Genomic DNA, 22276 nt, shown 5'->3' on the forward strand with positions numbered 1-22276 from the left:
GAATTCTTGCTGCAGAACTCTCTGCAGAGCAGAAGGGAAAACAACAGAATAGCTCAACAGTTTTTAAGTGTCTCTCTCAGATTCTCAAGGGGCAACAAAAAGAGAGAAACATGACACCCATCCTTGTCTTGCCTCCTTTTTGGGGAGGGGATGTCAACTACTGTCTTGAGATCGTGCAAGGAGACAAGAGTTGGAAGTAATTTAAGTGGGCAAATGTGGCACATCCTTCTAACAGTCTGGCCACAACATCTTTCTGTTTTTATGCTGCAAAGAACTCTCCAGAAGAGCAAACCTCATTTGGATACATACACAGTAAAAACCACATAGGTATGCAAACACACTTTGTTAAAGCTTTGACACATACACTGTGTGATCAAGTAATTTTAATGTGCATGTAAATTGCATTCCACAACTTGGACCCTACTCAGAGCAGGCAAGAAACTTCAAGCCCTGACAGTCCCCACTGATGTAATGAACAAATTAATTCTGCTAAAATTACTTTTAAAAAGCCATTACCTGTATTTCAGATGAGTGGAAAACACTAGTAAGAATCAATTAAAAACTTGTTACACGCCATGTTTACTTGGCACCTGCCAAGTAAAATTCAATTGATAAACTCTTTTTACAACCATGCTGGAATGTAACCATATAGAGTACAAATAATCCTTTACACACGTTTCCCAAGTCAGAAAGGGCCTGACCTTCATTATATAACAAAATCTGGTCAATGATTTCTTAAAAATCTATGTACTTTTAGAGATGATATACTTAAGATAAGAAGGCAACTTACTTTGATGCCTTAGATCAGAGCATACGTTCCCTGGTGTGGCATTTGAAAATTGCTACAATCCCTTTTATGTAGAATATTTGTGGAAAAATCATGAAGGTATTTATGCAGTAGAAATCTGAACAGGGGCTTAGGTAGGGCTCCTGTCAGTTTGCTTTACAGCATCTACTGATAGATTGAAATGATTTTTATTAACCAATGTGAAAAACCTCCACTACCATCACCCCAGCAGCAGCAACTCAAGACCTCTGGAAATCATTATGGCTGGTGCAGAAACAGAATAAGTAATGGCCCATTATAACCACTTATGGAATCTTAAACATCTTTATTTAAATAGTCAAAATAAATATTTGATGAGGCATAGCTAACCAAAGTACCACAACATTTATTTTTTTTAAGCACGAATGTCAAAGGAACACGAGTGCCACCTCCTGGTTTAGGCATGGAAACACTCTGGGTTGTGCTTACTGCATTCAAAACTTCCAACGAGATGTAGGGGTTTTTTCCTCTCCTTTTCTTAAAGTAACTTCATCTTCAACATTCACAGAATGCAGTAACAACAAAAATAATTAAATGCAAGAATCCAATAAAATTTGCTTATCTTTAGTGCCTGGAGCAAAACAGCCACATACACTCTTTACAGGTACTTTCCCCCAAATTTAACTTCACTGATGTCAAATCCTATTAAAACAGAGGAATGAAGACAATTTTAGGTAAATATTCAAGTGCAGTGGCTTGTAATTCAAGAGGCAGTCTTGGAATCAATGTGGACTATGTTTTCATGACTCTTTTCTACCCTGAAAAATGCCTTTTTTAATTAAGTGAAATGTATCCATCTCCTATCCAGGATGTGACAGAACCTAATAAAGAAGGGCTGAGAAATTTACTACAAATGGCACAAAGAACTGCAGCTCATTTTATACTTCTGCAACAGTCAAATCACAAAGTTGTTGAGAATATAGGGGTAAAATACAAACCAAGTTCAAGTTCCAGCCCTGCACATCAGCAGCTGTGCAGGGGTACAAATAAGGTTGACTCCATTACACACAACCCTCTCAAAAGTGTATCACTGTTATGTCAGACCCATTTGGTAACAACTACCAACAATGTTCTTTCAAAGCAACTTTAGAAGCAATTTAAGAAACAAATCTGCCCCAATTCAAGTGTTGCCCCCACTGCAGATAGACAACTGCACCTTCCCTGCATTTACAGGAGTAAAGACAATTTGCCAACACTGGGTAAGTGTTGGCTCTGGGTCTCTTGTTTCCTGCCCATAATCAGTATGGGCTAGAGGTACTCGAACCCACATGCTGGGAGAAACTGCACTGTGTTAACTCTGAGTGGCATTGTGTCCTATGGACTCCTAAACCTGGCCACCCAGCATTTCAGCTCTCTGTGCCATTTCACACTTGCACATACCCACATAAAGCCTGCTTTTCTCCATAGGCTAAGAAGCCATTGCTAGACTAAGTGTTTTAATTTCCCGACTCCACACTCTTCTTCTGTATACTGACTTGCTGTAAATCAGGATCATAATCCTCAAGTCTTCTGGAATACATAAAGCAACTTATATATTTTTTTAAAGTATAACCCTTTGGAACAAAATGCATTCATGTGTTTAATGTCCCAGCAAACTCTCACTTTTGTTAAGAAGACAGACAATTATTGCACTTGTATCCCACAGCAACACACACTTCCAGAAGGAGAACCACAAGTCTTTCTGCAGCCACCATGCCCATACTTTCTCATCCCAAAGCAGCACAGTCCACGATGCATTCATCAGCACTTGACCAATTCCTTGTTTGGCAAAGGTTCTGCCACGACTTCATCCCGCATGAACTGCTCCTAAAGACAGCAAGCAGGGATTTAGGCGATTTACATTGGTTTTGGATCCTACCTCACAAACACCACGACATACACCCAGGCTGGAAAACAGAGTGATTATAGCATGAATTTGTCTCCCAAAACATAAAAGCCGCAACGTGGTCACGAGGTGAGAAAAGCTGCCAGGGCTGCTGGAGTCAGCCACAGGAGATCTTCACATCAGTGATTTCATCCCCTCTGTATCCTACCCCAAGCCCACCCAGGTAGACGCGTCTTTATAAGCCCAAACACGGCAGCAGGAGATCAGAAAATCGAGAGACCAGGCAGCAGATGTAGCTCCAAACCAGGCATTTCTAAACGCTGCCCGGCGCTTCCCGCGCGGGGCGGCGAACCGGGCCTCGGAGGGACCCGGCTGGAACCGCGTCCGACCGCCCTCCCTCCGCACCCACCTGGTCGTAAATGACGCGCAGGATCAGGGAGCAGCTGGGGCAGGTGGCCACGTCCTCCCCGTTCTCCAGGTCCTCCTGCAAAAGCGCCGGGAGAGCGGTCAGGCCCCGCCGCCTGCCCGGCCCCGGGCCGCACCACCCCGTTCTGCCCCCCAGCCCCGCCCGGCCGCCCCTCACCCGCGTGATGAGGAATCGGTCCCCGCAGGGGCACGGGTAGCTGTAGGTCCCGGTCTCCTCGTCGTACTCGAAGTCCTCGATCTCCACCTCGTCGTGAAACACGGCCATGCCGCCGGGGAGCGGCGGAGCCGGGCCGGGGCGGACGGGAAGAGGCGGCGCCTGACGGGGCACGAGGGCGGCGCTGCCCGTGACGGGATGCGGCGGCGGGTAGGGGTGGTGGGGAGCGGGCCGGGGATCCCGGATCCCGGGGAGGGCCGGCTGGGGAGGAGGAGGGAGTGGGGGGACGGGAGGGTGAGGGGCGGCGGGCTGAGGGGCAGCGCGTTCGCGTCCTCCCGGCTCGCCCTTCCCTCACGGCGGGAGCCCCGCACGCCGCTCGGAAGCGGTGGCCGGGCCGCCCTCTGCGGCCGATGGCGCTGCCGCTTCCAGCCCTGGCGTCTTGCCCGGCGATCCCAGGGGCTGTGGGGGAACGGCCGGGCACTGCTGCGACCTTGTCCTTGTCCCTGCCCTGCCCCTTAGCCGTGTGCTTCCCGTGCCCCTTGGCCGCCTCAAGTGCCGCCCCGCCCCAGCTGGGCACAGGCTGCCGCCGCCTCTTCCCCACCTCACCCGCCTCCTCCCGGCGCTCACCGTGTTCCCCTCAGTCCCGGGAAAAGGGGGAAAACCTTGGTTTCTTTCATTGCTTTTGCAGGAAGGTCTGTTTGTCTAAAGGAGTGTTTTACTGAGAGATAGCTTTTGCAAAAAGGCTTCCTGTGCTGCTTGCTTCAGTACCCTTGCTGCCCGCCTCTGCACTCTCTTGCATTAACCTACCTCGTAATTTGCATTTAAGTGTGATGTGGGTGAACTAGAAGTAGTTCTCCCTTCAGATAGTGACGTGGGATTGTGGGACAGAAGAGAAGCAGAGATATATCTCAACAGATAGTAACCCAGGGCCAGTGGATCAGAGGGGAATGGAGAATGAATGGCTCTTTGGTTTTAAGTGAGGAGGAAGAAGTCATGAAAAGTAGTGCTGGTTTCATTCCGTGGAGCAAAAGAGGTTTATAAAAATATGTAAAGGGTGGGTGCCAAGAGGATGGAGTCAGGCTCTTCTTGGGGGTGCCAACCACTAGGACAAGAGGCAGTGGACAGAAACTGAAGCTCCACCTGAATGTAAAGAAGAACTTATTTACTGTGTGAGTGACCAGGCACTGGAACAGATTGCCCAGAAGTACTGGAGGCTCTCTCACTGGAGGTATTCCAGAACCACCTGGATGCAGCCTTGTGCCCTGTGCTCTCAATTGGCTCTGCTAGCAGGGAGGTTGGACTATATGACCCACTGTGGTCCCTTCCAACCATTGTGAAAAAAGAGGGTGTTTGGAGTGGCTGTTCCTGTACTGGCTTGGGTAAGGTGACAATAAAGGGAGGACATCCCACCTGACAGGAGCCTGGGAAGCTGAAGCACAGTGCTTTCATGGAGGGCAGGGAATTGCCAAAGAGCTGGATGAGTGAAAAATCACAGAGGTGACAGATGGGGGAAAAGCTGTTCACAATTTGTAATGGCATGAGTCACGCTTGTATGTGGTAGGGGAGAACCAGGACTCATTAAAAGACAATTAGGAATTTATTGGTTGCAGAGTAAAAATTGCAAATTATTTTTATTGTGTTTTTCATTATTGGAAAGTGATGATAGTAAAAATGGAGCAAGTTTCTTGAACTATGGTTCAAGAGTTATTTCTAATTTAGGATAGAGACTCAGCCTTCAAGCAGTTGTATCAATAGGGTCTTTCAGCTGTGACTATAAAATTAGGCTGACATTTCTTTTGTTTCCAATATTATGTATTGATATTGAACTATAGATTGGTTGGAGATGTAGGTGTCTATACCCATGATGTGCTATGTGAAAGATTCCAGATCATAAAGTGATCTCATGAATTTGAGAAACTGATTTTTGAGCACTCTGGGTTAACAGATAATATGCCAAGGTAGAGGAATGGGACTTCATTAGATGTGTATTTTGTTCTCCTAAAATATTTGAGATTGTTAACAATTTTGTTATCAATAGTGTCTACACATTTGATGTAGAAAGTGTTTTTGTTTTAACAAAGTATGTTGATGTTTTGCTTAAACACTTAAGTACACTTTAAGTCTGTGATGTTGTGGAAAAAAATGTTAAAGTAATTTTGCTCCCTGGGGGTAGAAGACTTTTCAGTAATTTCATTTTTAAAAGTTGCAAGATGCTGTGGAATTAAATGCTGTAAAACTATTAAAAATTATGGACAGTTAAAAGCTGCAGGAAGTATTTCTTATGCTTGAAAATGGGCATTTTGAGTAGTGACTGTAGATGTATTCCATTTCTGAGCAGCCTAATTTGTGGAAATTCTGCCTTCATTCATACAAAACTACAAACAGGACAGATTACTAAGTGACCAGCCAGTGCAGCTGTTAGTGAAATCCTAGAGAGTATTGGCCTGATTAGTTATCAACAAGCTGGATCAGTGCCATTTCAAGGGATTAGAAATGAAAAACAATTTGAAAATAAATTACATGCCTTAAAAGAATGCACAGAACAATATTTAAATGAAAGTAAAATACTAATGATTTAAAGAAGCAGTGGACTGCATCATGAGAATAAATATAATTTTATAGGTGATTGATTTATAATAGAGAGTTATGCTAATCCATTTTAGGATAAATAAAGGCAGATTTACAAGGAATGAGAAATATCTCTTGGCTCTCTATGAACCTGTTCCTACACTTGAAGGGTAGTTCTGACTAACCTTGAATGTTGTGCATATCAGTTCAGCTTTCTCTGTCATAGCTGTTTGAATGTGTGGTTTTGAAGCTTCACACTGTGTTTCTACTGCATGCATGTGAGTGTCCTCCACTTTCTTCACTCTTTAGAGATGTATTATGTGGGGTACATGGAAGTGTGCGGGATTAATGTCATTTTAAAGAAGCCTGTGAACAAACAGGTTTAAAGTTTATAAAATTCTCCACCCAGAACCTTTTCTTTACCACTAGAAAGGGAAAGTCAGTGTTTGATCTTTCCTACACGAATATTGTTTGAACATTTAAAATCACAGATATGCTGGCTGGAAGGCACCTCTCAGCATCCTCCAGTCAGAATTCGTGCTTGGAGCAGGACACTTGTTCACACTGGAGTAAGCCAGTCCCAGGTATTGACCTCTGTCATGACATTTCTGCTTTCCAGCCCTGCAGTTTCTCAGTTCCCCTTTGAAGGGGAGCTCTGCTGTTCTAATCTAGTATCATCCACAAGTTTGCTGATCATAGAATGGCCCAGAGAGAACCTCAAATATCATCCAGTTCCAGTGGCCATGCCATGAACAGGACACCTTCTGTCTCATCATCCAAGTTAGTGACAAATGTATTGACCTCTGTCAGCCCCAGGGTACTCTTACTGTTCTAGCCAACAGGTGAGGCAAACTTGAAGCCATCAAGTCTTCACTTCTGTCTGCCAGACAAGTTTTCAGCTCCTCCAACCACCCATCTGGTCTTGGCTTACTGATGTGTGTGTGCTGCAGGGGCTGGTGCCAGGAGCCACAGGACACTCAAGGTGTGCTGCATCCTGTCCCCTTAGCTGTGTGACCAGACCTTTCATCACCATAGCTCTTCAGGTTTATTAAACATAACCTGGCCCTGGTAAATCTGAGTCACATCTTACTGATTGCTTTCTTAGCTTTCACCCAGCTTAGGGGACAAGCTCTGAGCATTTTTCCAGGTACTGGGATGGTGCTGACTGGATGTAAGCATTGCTTTTGCCTCTCTTAAAAAATGAGCAGGTGTAAGTCTTTTCCCTGTCAGTTGGAGACTGTGTGATAAGTGTTTTTCAGGGGTAATAGACACTTGCCTGACAAGCATGTCAGCTGTGTCTCTTAGCAACCTTGAGTGTAACCCATCTGGCTCTGTGCATCCGAGTGCATCCAGCATCTCTCAGCAGGTGCTGGCCCTGCTCCTGGTTATCCCTCTGCTTCCCAACCACCACTGCTACAAACAGGGGTCTGGGTGCAGGCTTTGTCTGTAAAGACTGAGGCAAAGGGAATGTTGAGTACTTCAGCCTTTTCCATGTCATCTCTGACAAGGTCCTCCCCTTGTGAGATACTGAGACATTGATGGTTAATGGCTCAAGCAATTGCCCATTTGGAAAAGCTACAGGGCTGTGCTGAGGCCAGGTTTGTACCCTGGACTGAAGGAGGAGAGGTTTGGGTGTGTGCTGGGAATGCTCTGATCTGCATAAGAGCAGCCCAGGTGCAGGGAGGGTGAGCACCACCACCAGAGGATGACCACAACAAACTGACCTTGGTTTAGCAACCAGCTGGGTTTGAGCCAGATGAGGGAAAAGGCCAGTGGGAAGCAGGTGCTGCCGAGGTGGGATAGTGCTGATTGTCCTGCCAGAGTCCCCCCCTCACACAGCTGGGCCAGCTGTAACTCTCCCCTCCCAGGGAAGGGATCAGGCCACTTGTGTTCCCAGCTGGGCCTGAGGGTGTTCATCCCTTCCTGGGGGCAGACCTGGCTCAGGTTTACTGCCATGAGAGGCAGCTGGCATGGCTTAGAGGGTGACATGACCCATCAAAGACCCCAAAGTGCCCCCAGACCCATTTCTGGGGCCTTCCCCAGACCACTGCACATGATCCCCAGTGTTGGAACAGACAGGGTAAAACTCACCCAGGGAGGTGCCTGGGTGTTCCCACCTGAACCTGAACAGACTGAACCCATTGAAATCTATGTTTTGTGGTCATCCCTCACCCTTATGGATCAAATGTCCAGTCATCACTTTGGCTAAGTGAAATTGCAACAGTCAGTTCTTGTCACTGGATCCATGGTTGGTGATATCTTTCCACCATGGTTGGTGATGTCTTTTCTTATCCTTTCTTTTTCTTCCTTTCTTTTCCTTATATATTTTCTTAAGTGGTTCTTTTATACTTTTATATTGTTTCATTTCTATAGATAATAATTAAAAGGGCTCTGTACCTCATTTTCACTACAACCAAATTGTTCTAAAACAAACTTGCATTATACATATATGTGTGTGTATATATATATATATATATAAACACCAGTCATTCAGTGTCATTTCACTGTCCTCTGCCCCAAGGAATCCATTAACCAGAACCTCACTTTACTCTCTGGGAGTGGGCATAACATCCCTTCATCCGATGGCTGCACATTTTCACTTGTTTATGAACTTTCATACTTTTAAAATTCCCTCTCATTATACTTGGTTGCTAGTTTTAGCTCCAGCTGGGCTTTGGCTTTTCTGATTTAAGGGACATAAAAGCTGGAAATAAGCCATTTCAAACACTGAATGCTTCATTTAACAAATATTTACGATTTTTTTTCAGGAACCAGTGATTCTGAAGACTGCCTGATCATCATGGCTCATGCTACTATTTATGTGGGTTGCACTGTTCCTCAATTACTGAGAGGTGCTCAGAGCAGGATTTTTCCCTCTCATTCTCCATTGGGGGTGTTGAGACACTCTGCTGTTTGTTACTGCACGGGCAACGGGTAGGTTATCCACTTCCTTGGGGTTTTTTAAAGAGAATGCCATGGTAACACTCTCAAAATCAAACTGACAAATTACTACAGGCCTATAAATGCTTAATCTAACTCCCAATTATATATTTGTATTTAATTCTTATTTAGATTTGTGTCATCTGTAGTCTGGATTACACTGGTAAATTATTATGTTAATAGAAATTCATATCAGTAAGGGACAGTAGCACAGCTGTCAAAATGACAATTATCTTTGTTTGCTTTTTCTTGCAGCACAATCAAATCAAAAAGGAAAATGGATCATCTAGAGAGGACAGCAAATAATTTTCGACAGGAGGTTAGTGTTCTGTTCTTTAGGATGCAAGTAATTTTAATTTTTATGCTGCAAGGATAATTATATTGGAAAATAGTATTCAATTTTTAGGCTCCATTTTGCCTTCTGCTGGAGTCTGGTTTTCTTCTTTTTCTCCTCATTTTTTTATATTTGTTACTGCTATAAAATTAGCATATTTAGTGCTCAGTGGGTGAAATGTAATGAGTTTTTAAGTTTTTCAGTGATATGATGCTGTTTACTTTATGTTGGATAAGAAACTTAATAGATTTCTGGCCAACTATGGATTATAATAAGTAATGAAAGCACGTGGTTATCCCTCATTTCTAAAATGACTTCTCAGATTTTTATGGATTTATACACTTGTGGTTCAGGCTTGAGATTTTAAAATGTGGAAAATGTCCTTTATAACATAGGAGTAAAGGCAAAAAGTGTAGACATTTTGAAGGGAGAGATGATAAAAGATCTTCAGTTTTATCTAGTTTAATTCATAAATACAAGGAAGATAAAGCATTGTTCTCCATCAAATCCAGAAGGGCTTATTCTGGATCTCAGTTTTGAGCAGCAAGTATTCTTTTTCATAATGTTCAGGGGGGAACATGCTCTTGTATTTCACACAGATATTTCCTTTCTGTAATAAGCTGAAGTGGATGCACACAGATGGAAACTCACCACACATCTGTCAGTGTGTGTACATGAAATCCTTCTCTGCTGTTTTTCCCTAACTGTAGTGGAGAATTAATCACATTTTTCCCAAGAGGAAGCTGAGTGCAGGGGATATGTAGGTAACTCCTGAGAGAGAAGATTCAGCCCTGTCTGACCTGGGCTGTGGATGGATGAGACAAGTGCAGCCTGGTTCTGCCTGTCACCAGAGCTGTCACCAGCTTTGGGAGGCACAGAGCTGTGCCTCAGCTATTCCCACTAATGCCAGCTCTTCCCTGAGTACAGATCAGTGCTGCTTGTGGACATCAGCTGCTCTGGTGGATCCTGTTTACCTCAAAAAAAATGGATGTAGAGACAAGCACAGACCAATGCATTTTCTCTTTTGCTTCTGATATGAAAAAAATGATGGCATTTCTGAGTGGTGCAGCCATGGGGATTCTTTATATTTATTGTTTGGCTTGCTTCCTTTCTCTGCTCAATGTCAGTACTTGAAAAATACATGGAAAATGGATCCTTGTGAGGTGTTGGAAGCTCAGGGTTGGTGCAGGGAACTGTAAGGCACAAGAAAGAGAAGGAAGCTGTATGAGATAGGTGAAAGAGCAAGGCTCAGTTCCTGCTACTGCACATTCTCTGCATATCAGAGGATTATGCTGTTTCTTTTCTTAATGCTTGATTTATTCTTTGTTGCTTTGTTTCTGACCACTTTAAAATACTCTGCTTGGTTTTAAATTCCATATAATCAGCAGTTGGCTTCCCTCAGCCAATATTGCCTTATTTGGCCATTTCAGTCCTGTAAAAGATGAAAGAATCATAAATCTGTGTTGCATTACTGTGAATGCTACAGAACATTGCCTGTTGAAGAGTGATAATGTGAAGGACCAGGGCAAGGAAAAGTGACTAATGCTTTCTTGAAATACAGCTGCAAAATCCAGAGTCCTGTGCCCTCCTCTCACTGCAGCCTTGCTGTGACCAGTTGGACACCCTTGTGATGGTCCAAAATACTGGCTGAATGTCTTTGATCACCCTGACTCCAATTTAATTTTTGAAATAACTTTATACCAATTAAGAATTAAATTTCAAGTACTCTTGCAGCTCTTAGCCAAATAATGAATTAAGGAGGGCACTGAAGAGTAAAGAAGGGAATGAAGAAGTCCAAATTTAATGTCCTTTTCTTGCACTTCTGCATCAGAACAACCACTGAAGTCATGTATCTGACATCTCTCTTGTTAACTTTGACTGCATTCCTCATTTAATACTGTCTGCTAAAGTGGAACAGGAATCCATTTTACTTCATTTTAAATTAGCAAATGTCCTGCTGTTTAATGGGACAGGGAACATGTTCAGATGTTGCTTTAAGAATAAATTAATTTCCTGGCATATGTTTTAAATTACAGCAGTTGCTTAAAGCGAAAATTTTTTTGATCTGTTTGATCTTAGACAAATGATAAATGGTAGAGTTGTGGTGGTATTTTGAGTATTTCCTTGTGTGGTAAGTGACATCAGCATTTTTAACAGTAAAATCTGTGTATTGCTCTGTGAAGGAAATACTGAGGGCATTGCTTTCTTTGTAGAGGAAAAAAGGTTAATATTCATAGTCCAAAACACCTGAAAAGGAAGGGTAGGGAGGGGATGAAAATCCATGTTGCACAAATGGGCATCAAAGAATTTAAGTAGGGTACTCATCCCCAATGGTTCTTTTTGCAAACTTGGCTTTTCATTTTTCATCTTTTTTAAAACTCCCTAAAAGTAATATTAACTATGGCTCTGACATCCCCTCCCATGTGGCTGCCAAACAAAATCTGCTCTGGTAACCAGCCATGAGACCTTGTGTCTTGGCATTCCTGTGGTGAGATGGGGGTGTAGGGGATAAATGCAGTGACACAAGGCTTGTTGGTTTTCTTTCATTGATGCATTAACATTAATGCATAATCTTTCAGTAATGCACTTAATTACTTAAATTAATCTAGATCCAGAAGTGTCCCTGGGACTTCATCTGCAACTGATTTTTTACAAGTCTTTTTTCTTTATATCAGAGATCTTTTTACTTTGTTGCTGGAGGATGCAGGAGTGTGTGTCTTGTGTAGATGTCTGAAGAATCTGCTCAGTGATAACTAGCAATCCCCTCTCCTTAGAGCTATGTTCTCTTCAGCTGAGCTAAAGTAAGTTTGTTTAGAGTCTTAGAAAAAGTCTGCTCTCCATTCAATGACTATTTAAGTGAATCATAGAATGGTTTGGGCTTGAAGGGACCTTAAAGATCATGCAGTTCCAAACTCCTGCCATGGGCAGGGACACCTTTCCCTGAACCAGGTGGCTCAGGGCCGCATCCAGCCTAGCCTTGAACACTTCCAGGGATAGATCTATTTTTGTTTCATCACCTCAGTGAAAGATATTGGTGCTGTAGGTAATGAAATGCCATGGGTTACATGGGAAGTGATGGATGTCTCCCACATGGCTTCTTGAGTGCTTTTGCTGCAAATTATATCTACATATCGCAATGGCTTCTTTTCCTTCTGCTAGGTAATTACACAAGCAAAAGTGTGTGGCATCACCAATGAATCAGAGACGGTCAAAAGGCTTCGTTTGGCAATTGCAAATAAGGATTTCACTTTCAAAGCAGGACAATGGTAAGATCTTCTGGTGTATTTGAGGGGGAAATTACTAGGAAAAGTCCAGTATAATAAAGTGGTGAAAGGTTTCTAATCCTTGGGCCTTGGAAAAAGTTGTTAGTTTATATAATACTATGTTTTCTTATTGGATGCTCTGTCAAAGAGCTGATATTTGGCATAATTTTTAAACGGTTGTTATAAAAAATGCTAATATTACTATTAAAAGGGCAGAAGTGGATATTCTTTAAATGTTGTTATAGTGTTTTGGTGCTTTCCTGTGGTTTATTATATTACATTGTTTCTTCAGGAGTACTTTGAAGTTCACTGCACTTTATTCTGTAGGCTGTCTTTATGTACAAGTTATTTTTACAGTGGAGCTGAGACTGCGGATTTGTAAATTACTTAATTTTGGTTTATTTCTTCCCCTTGAAGTTTCCACTCTGAAAATTAAGCCTGTTAAGTCAGATTAATATATTAATATAAATAGACAAATTTGAAAATAAAAATCTTGAATGATCAAGCCTTTGAAACAATTAGCTGTTTGTTTAAACAATTTTACAGTTGTTTTTTTTCCCAGGGAAGTAGTGGATTTTCATGTTTGTCTTCCTTCCTTGTTAAAAATACTCTCACTCAGTAACTTTTTTTTTTCCCCTTAGAAATTAATTTAAAACTAGGAGTAGTTGCTTTTGGCAATGGACATTTAAATGTTCTTAAACTTTTTATTGGCTTTGGCCATCTGAAAGTGGTTTTGCTGAAATCAAAGTATAGCTGCTGGGGTACTAGCAGCATATGTTACTCATGGAGTGTTAATATGCTGGCTTTTAAATTTAGAACCAGAACACAAGATGCTGATTAGCAATAATTTGTTTGTGAAGTAATTTGCTACAGTTTTTGCACATGTGCAGTGACTCATATTAAATTCTTTCTTGCCAGTACTTGCAACATACATTTACCCTCCAAAAATGTTTTTGAAATTATCATGCTGGAAACTGAGAGCTTTAATTATAATTACTCTTCTTCATTTTCTTTTTCCTTGAAAGTGTTCTAGTGCTATTGTAAGGTACACCCCAACTTCTCTGTACTTGTATCTATAAACTGAAGTTGCATTTTTTTGATGAGCAACACATTTTCCTGAGCAGAAAAGGCTAAGTTGGTAGAATTTGCTATAGTAAGATGTTACAGTCAAAGATTGTCACTAAAATGTTTACATTTTCTGAAAATGTTCTAATTATTGAGTTTTTCAGAAGCAGAAGTGAATTTGTTTTGCAAGCACTTTGGCAGATACTGGTCTTTATCAGACTTCAAATAATAATGAAGAGACTTGTTGCTGTTACACCTTTTGATTTACTAAAACGTGCATTGAGGTATACGCATGTTGCAAATACTTTGAAGAAGTAGCTTTGTGATTTTAGTGTTTCTGATCTCTCACTCCAGCAGTGGGTAATTATAACTCATTTCTTAAAGATATGGTTTAGGTGGGTTTTAAAAGAAAGGAAGTAAAAAAGCACCCTGAGATCTCTAGTTTACATCTATTTGTGCCTCTCCTGGTGGTGGGTTTTCTTCACTTTTTTCCCTTTTGCTGCTCTTTTCTCTTAGGCTGTCACATTTCTTCAGGAGCCCTCTCACCCTCCCTAACATGGCTGAGACAAGCCATCAAAGCTAGTCCACTATAAGACAGTAAACTGTGCTTTGAAATCTCTCATAGTTACGTACTTGGGGAAAAAACACATCTGCATTAGTATTTGGGAAAGGTAAAAACCATGTTTGATGGTAAAAAAGGTAAAAAACATGTTTTGCAATAATGTTTGTGTGTGTTTCCCCACCAGGCATGGATAAGGTTTCCCTTACATGCCAAGGAGAACATTTGACTTGAATATAAATTATTACTTTACAGCATAAATTCTCATATTTTTCGTTAATTTAAGTAAGTTGATCTTAGTAGGAAGATGATTTTCCACCAGAGGGAGGTAAAGAGCTTCAGCAGCACCGTGAGATGTTCTTTGGCAGGATAAAGGCTGCAATTCAAGAGTCAACCTTTCTCAGCTGCCAGGGCCTGACTGTCAATAAAGCTGGGCCCCACAGGTAGTGGGGCTGCGCAAACTGAGGACACTGAAATAAGCTTGTCATTTTTTTTGGTTGTAGACCATTCTTTTGCAGTCAGGTATCTTTATGCACCATCAAGATATTGTAAGCATCAAGTTAAAAATTATATCACACTCTATGCATTCTTTGAGAGAAAGAGATTTTTTTCTTCAAAGGGTGAATTTTTCGTGGAGTATGCAGATAAGATTTTTTTTTTTCCTTCAAAAAGTGGTGAACTACTCAAAGTGCTTCTCTCTTTCCTCAAGCATTTGTGGTGTCTGTGAAGAATACAGCCTTGCTGTTTAAAGAAAATACCTGTGCAGCAGCAGTCAGTCTGTATTTCTTGTTGCATCCCCACTTACCTAATACTGAGCCAGCCTAACCCAGGCTAGAATTGAATACGGGTTCTCTGGTACCCGGCATTGTTTATCAGTGTGGCTGTTTCCTAAGGGGACCAGCACAACTGCTTATAGGCATTTGGTTTATTGTGAAATGCAGTGCTTTTGTTATGTGCTGTAGAAAGCAGAAGCTTTTAAAGACTTATGGAACACAGAGGAGTGCAGATGATAGATCATAAACCAACTTGTAATTTTTTTCTGAATTCTTTGGAAGCCTCATCAAGGCTTATCAAAGCCCTACTTCTATGGGACTGAATTCTAGTTTGTATACAGCAATGGCTTGCCTTCCATACTCTCTAATGGCTGGTATTGCAGAAGCTTAGCCACATGTTACCTTCTTATCTGTACAAACTCATGCATGGTTTGCCTCTAAGCTGAAAGAAAAAAACTGGGAATTTATTGCAGTTCCATTTCCTATAACCTAAGAAAGCGATATCTGCCACCAGAGGGAGCTGCAGTTCTGCTGCCAGCTGTGGACTTCTTATATGGGAAATTTTTTACATACTGTCGGTTTTGTTTCAGGTATTTCATCTGCTCAGGAAAAGAAAGTGTTTAATATAAAGTAATTTCCATGAAATTAGAATGCCAGTCTTATGTTTGAAAATTGAAGAGCCCATCAAAGGGATCAAAAAGAGTGGGAATTAAACCATCAGACCATAATTATGTTTTTGTTCTAATATGCAAATAATTGATTTTAAACACTTAGAATTCTAGTCTGTTGTGAAATGTGGCATCAATGCTGAAAGCAGAATGGTTTGAAAACCTAGGTTAGCAAACATGATGACAAGGTTCTAGAAGGAAATAATTCTAAGGAAATGGTATTGTTTAAGGTGAACTCCATTTTTTGAAAAGTTACTTTACAGAAATGAAGATCTTGTAAAGGAAAGATAATTGAAACAAAGGCAGCCACATTATTTTGGCTATTGTTGTCCATGTTTGGGGTTGTGGCTTCTTTTTTAAAGTTTCATGTCTGATCTATTTTTAGGGTTGATTTCTTTATTCCTGGAGTATCTGTAGTTGGGGGATTCTCAATATGTTCAAGCCCTGGCCTGTTAGAACGAGAAGGAATACTGGAGCTGGCAGTCAAGCACACTGCTCATCCTCCTGCTCACTGGATTCACACTGAGGTAAATGAAATTCACTGGGAGATTGGGCTTGCTCTCTTTTTTTGAGGTAAAGGGGGTGGTGTGTGTTTTTAGACCACTTTGTGCTATTAACTGCAGAATTCACATTGACTTCTTTAAGCATTTTTGATACAACATAAATCTTAAAACCTTTTGTTCAATAAGGGACTGAAATTGGATGTTTATATGGAAATATGGTTATTGTGATCTTTTGTCACCACTTGTGCTTACAGAGAACTTAAAAGTGATATTGTAGTTAGTGTATATAAGGGTTCTCACTCCTTTGGAATTAATGAATTTTTGAAAAACCTCTGCTCTAACTTACATCCCTGAGAACAGGCAGTGTTACACATTACAAAGTTACCTCTGATAACCTTCCATAATCCATGATTGTTTCTGTAAAGATAAACTGGGGATCATTGACAAATCACAGAGAGATAGAGATTATTAAAGGGGAGCCAAGGAAGATACTTAGATCAGTTCTTCTGAAATGATAAAACATTTCAGAATATCCATAGTATTCTTTTAAATGCACAATATTTTTGTAATAAATACATAACACAGGGCTTGGGGTTTTTGCTGTATGAAAAGTAAAGTCTGAGACTTGGCCTCGTGGTGTTTTGTTTATCATTTACCACATTTAGTTTGTCAGATGAGTCACATGTTTCATCAGTAATCTGTCCTATCAACTTTTTTCTTTTCAGTCTCTGGAAACTATTTAAGAATTTTTGATGTTGTAAATCAGTTTTTATTGTTGAGTTTTCTGGCGGGATTTATAGGATAAATCTTTAGTTAAGGGGTAACCTACATCAAACCTGATGCCATGGAGAAACCTCCAGGGTATACATGGACTCTTCTAGCTGAACAAAAGTGCATGCTTTTCTTTAGGAAACAAGCAGAAAAAAATAACAACCTAGAATTCAGAAATGTTGTATATATGGTGACAAAACTGATGCTTAATTGTTTAAAAGTTGTTCTAAAGGAAGTTGGTATCTCAGGTTAAAAATGTTATGGGAATAGTTAGCACTGATTTACTCACTGTATTTGTGTTTTTAGAGGTATTTATTTCTTAATTACTGTATATAAAATAGTAAATTTTAGCACCATGTATTTTATATAACTTGAGGAAGATGTAGCCTTTTCTTTAAAAAGTATCCATGTGATGTATTGATTGCTTCACTTTTCTGCCTGAGCTGTGTCTATAAACTTGGCTAAAGGACAACACTTTCTCGTGGTATTACTCCAGAATTTTACTATTTTTTCTTGTATACTGACTTGCTGTTATCATTGTCATGGCCAAAGCACGGAAGTATCTGGCAGACTGCTTATTAAGAGAGATTCTCCCCAAATCCCATGTCCAGTCTTGAGGAACTATGGCTGGTTAAGGGGGCAGATGTGAGATTATTTCTCCCTAAAATTGCTTATTTCCTCAAAGGGTACCATATTCTGGGTCCTCCTTTGCCCACATGGATCTGGAACACACATGGATTTGTGCTTCTCTAGACCAGAGTAAAACATGGTGGGAAAGGCTGGCAGTGTCCATCACAAGGGAGAGAGAAATCAGTTTCAGCTAATGAATGCTGGAGAGACAATAATTCTGCAATAATTAGGAGAAGCAAGAAAGTTGTTGGGTGTTTTTAATGATCATGCTTACTCTCTTAGGAACCCCTGTGTTCTCTGCAGAACCTGCATCCAAGGGCCTCCTCCTTGCTCCTGGTGGAATTGTTACACATTGCACCTTAGCTGTCTGTGCAGCCTTGGTTAATGGAGCTCCCTTTGTTTCAGTTTACTGTTTCCTGCTGGGAAAAGAATTCTTTGGAGGAAGTGTTTTCATTCTCTAAGCTAATTTTTCAGCAGTTCCTATAGCTTCCTTTTCTCTCTTCCATTCCCACCTTCCTTGGTCTCCCTATCTTCTTCATTTGATCTTCTAAAACCTGTACATGGCCCAAGTGCTCTTATTTGTTCTGTCAGCATGCAGTGATGTGGAAGAACTCACCTGACCTCTCTGTACTGCAGCTTCACCCTTCAGACAGGATGCACTGCTGCTTTACCAAGGAGATACTGACCCAAGTGGATTTTTTTGTTGTTGCAGCTTTTGTTTTCCATGTATCAAAAAAACATGCTTGGACACATTTCTTTAGAAAATAATTTCTCACATACAAGTGAAGAGTAAGAGAGATTTTCTCCTGATTTTTCTTCTTCTAAGTCTCTGAAGTTGCAACTGCAGAAGTGATTCTGCAAAAAGTATTCTTGTGGATACTTGCTTTACTTCTGAATGGTTTTTAATTTTAAGGAGTGGGGATGGAAAAACTTTCTGTATATGCAACTTATTCTGACCTTCAGTGACCTCACAGGAAGGCCTTTTTTAGCATGAAGCTGCTTTTGGGTAGAAATGTGATTTCACATGTTGAGCTTGGGTTTTCACAACCACACATTGTTGTTGGAAAACTGTGAATTGTTCCTCTTTCACCTCTTATGGGGATAGGAAGGGGGAGTCACCATCCTGCCTTACCATAAGACTGAAACTTTTGAAAGTAGAACTAGATCCCTAGAGACACTGGATTACTTCAGATAGTTGGAAAATGTGTGTATATTTTACAGTCCTTCTGTTTTTTCTTCACTGGTCAATTAAAATAAAAATCACAGCCCAGCAAACCATGTGACTGGGATGCAAAAAGAGTAAGATTTCAACTTCTGCATTTAGTTCTGAAATTAAATATCTTCTTTTCCATCCTAGTGTACTCTTGACTCAGAAGTGGCTCTGCGAGTGGGAGGTGATTTCTTCTTTGATCCTCAGCCTGGTGACTCCCCAGTAAACCTAGTGCTGATAGCAGGGGGTGTTGGAATTAACCCATTGTTTTCTATACTGCTGCATATAGCAGATCTTCATGGATACCAAGAGGGTAAAGGAAATAGACACAAATTGGGAACAGCGAAGCTGTACTACAGTGCAAAAAACACCAGCCAACTCTTGTTTAAGGTAAATCAAAAGTTCTTTTTTAAAAAAAAACAGGTCTCAGCTATTCAGCTGCTAGTGTGTACATCAATGTTACCACATTCTAGAGTCCTTCTGTGTAAGACACTGTAGAAACAGAGACAAAAGTCACTTTCTGCCTCAAATCCTTTGTGTGTTTTGTTAACTACTTATGCCAGTGTACAAAGTAAGGCTGTTACTGGACACATCTGCTCCCACTGATTTTGGTAAGTCAATTACCCCTGAATTTTACTGTATCTCTGAAATTTACTGTGATCTTGTAAGAGCATCATAGTATACTAAAGATTACATATATATGTATATACACACTAATAGTCTGCATAGTGCTGTAATTCTGTAACCACATAGTCTAAGTAGAGATTGTATTGAATGTAAAGACTAGAAAAGAATAATTCTATCCAAAGGAATACTCTCTAAAATTACGGCAGATTTTTATTGATAATATATTACTTACTAATAAGTACTAGTGTATGAATGAAGGATTTATAGCTGCTTTTAAAACTGCTTGTTTTACTGCAGTACTTCATCAACATTTACTCAGCAATTAACAATCAGATGTCACATTCAGCCATTAAGGTTTATTGACAATATCTTAGGGTCAAATTAGCACAGCTTCTGTAAAGAAGCATCCAAAATAATTTATGGGTTTTTTAAGTATTGAAAGCTTTGACTGTAAGATGAAGAGCTGTCATGATTCCAGAAACTGTGTATAGGATCCATCACTAGTTTTATTTCTGTACTTCTATCATGTTTCTAGATATGGATATACTTTCTTTCTTTGAAAAGTCATTTGTTTGTTGCTATAAGCAGAATAATCTGCTCTTCCTTTTGCCACCTACTGATCTTCCAGTCTGTTCTAAGCATGCACAGGTTTTTCCAGTGCCAGTGCTGACATTCCTGGCATTCACTTAAGCAGTTTTTTGACACCAGAACTTTTGCACTAAAGCTTCTGGGACAAAAGAGAAAACGGTGTCACGCACAGTGCTTAAAATATATCCCTCCTTCATTCTTCACATGTCCCTCAGATCCAGAATGTGGCTGTCAAAATTCTTCACTTTTGTGCAGAGGACTGAGGAAACAGAATCCCTAGCAGCCTTTATGCTGTTGTGACAAACATCAGCACAGGATGTGTACAATCTCCAGGAGGAGCTGCTGGGTTATCACTGATGGTTTGGAGGATGTGGTCCCTGAAGGAGCAGCTGTGTATGGGCTGACAAGGGCACAGGGAGATGCCATGGTGGGGTCTGATCCTCACTGTGCTCTCATGTCACAGGCTGAGGCACTGGCAATATCCTGAGTGCAAATGATGGAAGCAACAGTATTGGGGTACAAAGACAGCGAGTCAGTAGTGGAGGTGCTGGTGGAACACTGTACAGCAGTGGCAATATGTGCTGCTCTTCATCCCATGTCTTTTTAGGGATTCAGGAACAGATTTTTTACAAAGCAAACACCCAGAATCTTTCTGGGTTTTTTTGTTAAGCAACCCAGGGCAGACTCAGTGTAGTAACTACTTAACAAGCAAACACTTAATAAAATGAGCAAATCTACCTAGAAATTATTTTTACTTCAGAATATTTTAAAGAATTTCCAGTGTCTATTCTAGCAGTGAAAATCCTGTGTAATGCAGAATCTAGACAGTAGCTAAATCTTAATTTCAGAACTAACTACAGCATCTGACTAACATATTCTTTTTTTGCTGATTTGAACTGAAGCCACTAGGGGTTTGGTGGTAACTTACCACAGCTGTGACTTAAGGAACTGAAAATGAGTTTATACTTTCTACTCTGGTAAAAATAACATTAGCATTACGTGGTAGTTGGTTTTACTTGGGAACATAAGACACTAAAGGGTCTAGTGACCTTATCACATAAACCAGACAAGATTCAAAAAGTTCTTAACTAATGGTAAAGACATACTGAAGGGTTTTTTTTTAAATGGAAAACCCCTGTGGAAGTAGAAGGAGGAAATACTGAGAATTCATAAAGGGAAGAAATTGGGAAATGACCTAAGTGGATCTTGAGTCCAAATCTTACAGATTGTAATCTATGTCAGAAAAGGAGAGAAGCACTAACATAGCTGGCAGGGTATTTGCATTCCAAGTGTGGGAATTCTGTGTATGTGTGCAGGTCAGGCCTGTGGAATCACACCCATCAGGTTCTCACTGCTGAAATGCAAAGTCTTGGTTCTCAGTAATAATCACTGGCATTCTGGGACTGTGTGCATACATCTGCTTTGATTTAATGGCCTGTGGTGTAAGCAAGTGTGTTTAACATTACAGAAAAATATTCTTGGCTTGATGAAGGCGTTTCCTGGAAAGATCTCATGTTGTTTCCACGTCACCCAGCAGCGCTCACAGATCTGTAAAGAACTGCAGCCACACATTGCAGGTAAATGGCACTGTACAGAGATCCTGTCTGAAGCCCCAGTTTGATTACATCCTACAGGATGAAGCTGTGCATAATAACTCAGCATTTTTACATTTAAAGCTTCAAAATGAGATGTGAGTTAAACAGTTTCTCTGTACTTATTCCACTTCGCAGAAAACTCTTTGCAGTTTTTTTTCCTCTGTTAATCCTAAACTTTACATAGGTATTTCCCACTGCAGACTTTATTCCAGAAACTATTAAGCAAATGCTGTTTACTTTCCTTAAGGTGGGATTGATGAAGCATGAGCTGACTGCTTATGAGATACTTCAGCATGTTTCCATGTCTGCTGTATTTGTGTCAGAGATACCTATTTTTTATGTGAATTTGGTATTTTACTTGTCTGTAAGCCATGTTTCTCTTCAGTGACTAATACCCTCTGCATTCCAAGTACAAGCACTGATCTAAATCTCCAGAAAAAAAATGGTTTTGGAAGCCTTAAATCTCAATACCTATTATCCTGGAACAGGCCAGGCATTTTTAAGAACTGAGTGCTTGAAATACTTCTAACCTTCAGACACTGTTTTTGAAGTGACTTCAGAATTAATATTTCTGTTCATTTCCTACTTTTTTTCTTTGTCAGAGGGAAGAATATCTGAAAAGGATCTAGAGAAACACGTATCTAATGATACTTCATGGTACATCTGTGGTCCCCCTCCAATGATAGAATCTATATCCAAGCTACTCACTAACATTGGTGTTCCTAGAAACCATGTTTTCTTTGAGAAATGGTGGTAGTGACACCTGCTGAAGAGAAAATTACAGTATTTTTTCCAGTGCATTTTGATAAAATGTACAGAGATGGACTACGAATTATTTTGAAGATTTTAATGAAGATGTCCTCAATGATTATCTGTAATACACCTGTAATACAGTGCTGCTGCTTTGCGGAAAGAAAAGTGATTTTATATTAAAGACATTAACTATTCTGG

General features: G+C 40.6%; 2 protein-coding genes across 6 annotated transcripts; one reads left to right on the forward strand and one right to left on the reverse strand.

The window, feature by feature from the left end:
• Positions 1-1092: 1092 nt before the first annotated feature.
• DPH3 (diphthamide biosynthesis 3) lies at positions 1093-3390 on the reverse strand. The gene is made up of 3 exons (XM_054273875.1): positions 3235-3390; positions 3061-3135; positions 1093-2632 (listed from the first exon to the last, which is right to left on the reverse strand). Exons 1-3 carry the CDS (start codon positions 3340-3342, stop codon positions 2567-2569), a joined length of 249 nt encoding a protein of 82 aa, XP_054129850.1. The 5' UTR covers positions 3343-3390; the 3' UTR covers positions 1093-2566.
• Positions 3360-22276, forward strand: OXNAD1 (oxidoreductase NAD binding domain containing 1). Of its 5 annotated transcripts, none has more exons than XM_054273871.1 (10): positions 3416-3441; positions 6291-6383; positions 8568-8733; positions 8995-9058; positions 12233-12339; positions 15787-15928; positions 18663-18699; positions 18805-18905; positions 21199-21307; positions 21928-22276. In XM_054273871.1, exons 2-10 carry the CDS (start codon positions 6293-6295, stop codon positions 22080-22082), a joined length of 972 nt encoding a protein of 323 aa, XP_054129846.1. In that variant the 5' UTR covers positions 3416-3441; positions 6291-6292; the 3' UTR covers positions 22083-22276. The 5 variants fall into 5 exon arrangements, with proteins under 5 accessions (XP_054129848.1, XP_054129846.1, XP_054129847.1 ...); XM_054273872.1 differs by having other exon boundaries at positions 18808-18905; XM_054273870.1 differs by having other exon boundaries at positions 18663-18905.

Source organism: Melozone crissalis, unplaced genomic scaffold (assembly GCF_028551555.1).
Source record: "Melozone crissalis strain CALT ecotype California unplaced genomic scaffold, PUWL_Pcris_2 ptg000016l_1, whole genome shotgun sequence".
Taxonomy (NCBI): Eukaryota; Metazoa; Chordata; class Aves; order Passeriformes; family Passerellidae; genus Melozone; species Melozone crissalis.